At 48.4% G+C, this 1767-nt stretch overlaps 1 protein-coding gene across 1 annotated transcript in view; it reads right to left on the reverse strand.

Moving 5' to 3' along the window:
* NUTF2 (nuclear transport factor 2) overlaps positions 1-1767 on the reverse strand; it is a 16933-nt gene that overhangs the window by 580 nt on the left and 14586 nt on the right. The window contains exon 4 of the mRNA XM_007457264.1: positions 1647-1745. Coding sequence (XP_007457326.1) covers positions 1647-1745 — 99 coding nt within the window. The remainder of the gene's footprint in view (positions 1-1646; positions 1746-1767) is intronic.

The raw sequence follows: 1767 nt of genomic DNA on the forward strand, positions 1-1767 counted from the left end.
GTGCCCAAGGAGCAGGAAGGGGGGTCAGCAGGAGGTGAACGCTGACTTTGGGATCAGGCCCTATAATTTGGACGCAAATCCTAGGAGAGCTAAGGGGTATTTGTGACTGTGAATTGACAGAATGTATGAAACACTAAACTGGGCACTAAACTGGGCCTTGAGATGGCAGCTCACACTGCTGTGTACACAAACTGCAGAACAACTCACCAGTTAGCTACAGCAACAGAGCAGAGAACGTACATGTTTCTGTGCACAAATGATCAATTTGAAAGAGTTCTGCAGCACTTACCATGTAACTCACAGTAATCTGAAAACTAAACAATCTTAGGGTCTGATTATGCCAGTTAGTCCAACCAGGAGAAGCTACTACTAATACTGACTATGGCCAAGTACATTAGAAAAGGCTCAAAACCAAGCTCACACTGATTACAGCTCTACAGGGGAAAAAAACGAATGCAGCACTATCAGGTAATCTGTTTCTTGTCATGTAACATATTTGCAACGAAAAAAGAAAGGTGAGAGACTTCCACCCAAACTGCAGAATACCCAGATGAGGCCTAGTTGAGGTAGGAGCCCAGCCAACGAACAGTGTTTCTAATATCACTGTTTTTTCCAGGAATTATCATCAGCAAGGAGGCAAATCAGTCTTTTGGGGGTTGGACAAAAACACCAGAAAGAACCTGAAGCCAGGTGGGAAGAGGCACTGGTAACTGATTCCAGCCTGGGACACTGGGCACTAAGACCCCAGGAGAGACCTCCTCACTCCCAAGGCCTATTTGAGCACACTCTCTGGGCACGGTATCTTGGACAGGCAGGAGAAACTAACAGGAAAGAACAGGCCAGAAGGCAGGTCCGTCTGGGTCCACTGGAGAGGCCTAGCCGCCCCCCCCACTTTCTTCCACCCTTGTAACGGACTCAAGAAGCCCTGCCTAGCCTAGGGAGAAGGCATGTGAGCCTGTTATTCTGGGCCCCATGATGCCACAGGCCCAGGAGTTTGGAACCTGGTTAAGGTGCAGCTCATTTGTCCTGCTTTGGGAAGGAGGAGAGGCTTTTTTTTGGAAATCAAGAATCTGGCTTCAGCCTGTTAGAGCATAACAAGTAGGAGTTCCTGGGGGGTATGGGACCACAGGAAGGCTTTGAAAGTAACAGGTCTTGAGAAGTGGAAGGAGAAATGCAAAGAGAAGCAAGAGTTTCAGGAATCTGCTTTGCTCAGCAGGTGGAAGAATCAGCAGCCAGCTTGGGGAGTGGCAGCATGGACTCCAGCTCAGGATCAGCTGCCTGCAGAAGGCCCACCTACACCTTGGGGCAGTGCAAAGGCCCAGTGGCTTGGATCACAGCCCCATCCTGCTCCTACACCTCTTGTCCCTTTTCCAAAAATGCTCTATACCAGTGCTCTCCAATAGGACTTGTTGCAATAACAGAAATGTTCTATGTTTGCGCTGTCCAAGAGGCAGCCACAAGCACTTGAAGTATGACTAATGCAACTGAGGAACTACATTTTAATTTTATTTCATTTTACTTAATGTAATTTAAAAATCACCATACGTGGCTGATGGCTATTGTACTGAGCTATACAGCTCTAGGCATCACTTTGGGTGTCCCTTGAGAAGCAGGACAGCAGCACTGCAAGGCAGCAGCACTATTACCTTGAGCTGGCCCACAACCATGCTGATGATGCAGCTATCTGGCGTGGGCTGATGGTCCTGTGCCGTGATGCTATGCTGGATTTTCTGGAACGGAAGGCTCTGCAAAGGAAAGAGGGGGTGG

The sequence above is a fragment of the Lipotes vexillifer genome, unplaced genomic scaffold (genome assembly GCF_000442215.2).
Source record: "Lipotes vexillifer unplaced genomic scaffold, Lipotes_vexillifer_v1.1 scaffold504, whole genome shotgun sequence".
In the NCBI taxonomy this organism is placed as follows: domain Eukaryota; kingdom Metazoa; phylum Chordata; class Mammalia; order Artiodactyla; family Lipotidae; genus Lipotes; species Lipotes vexillifer.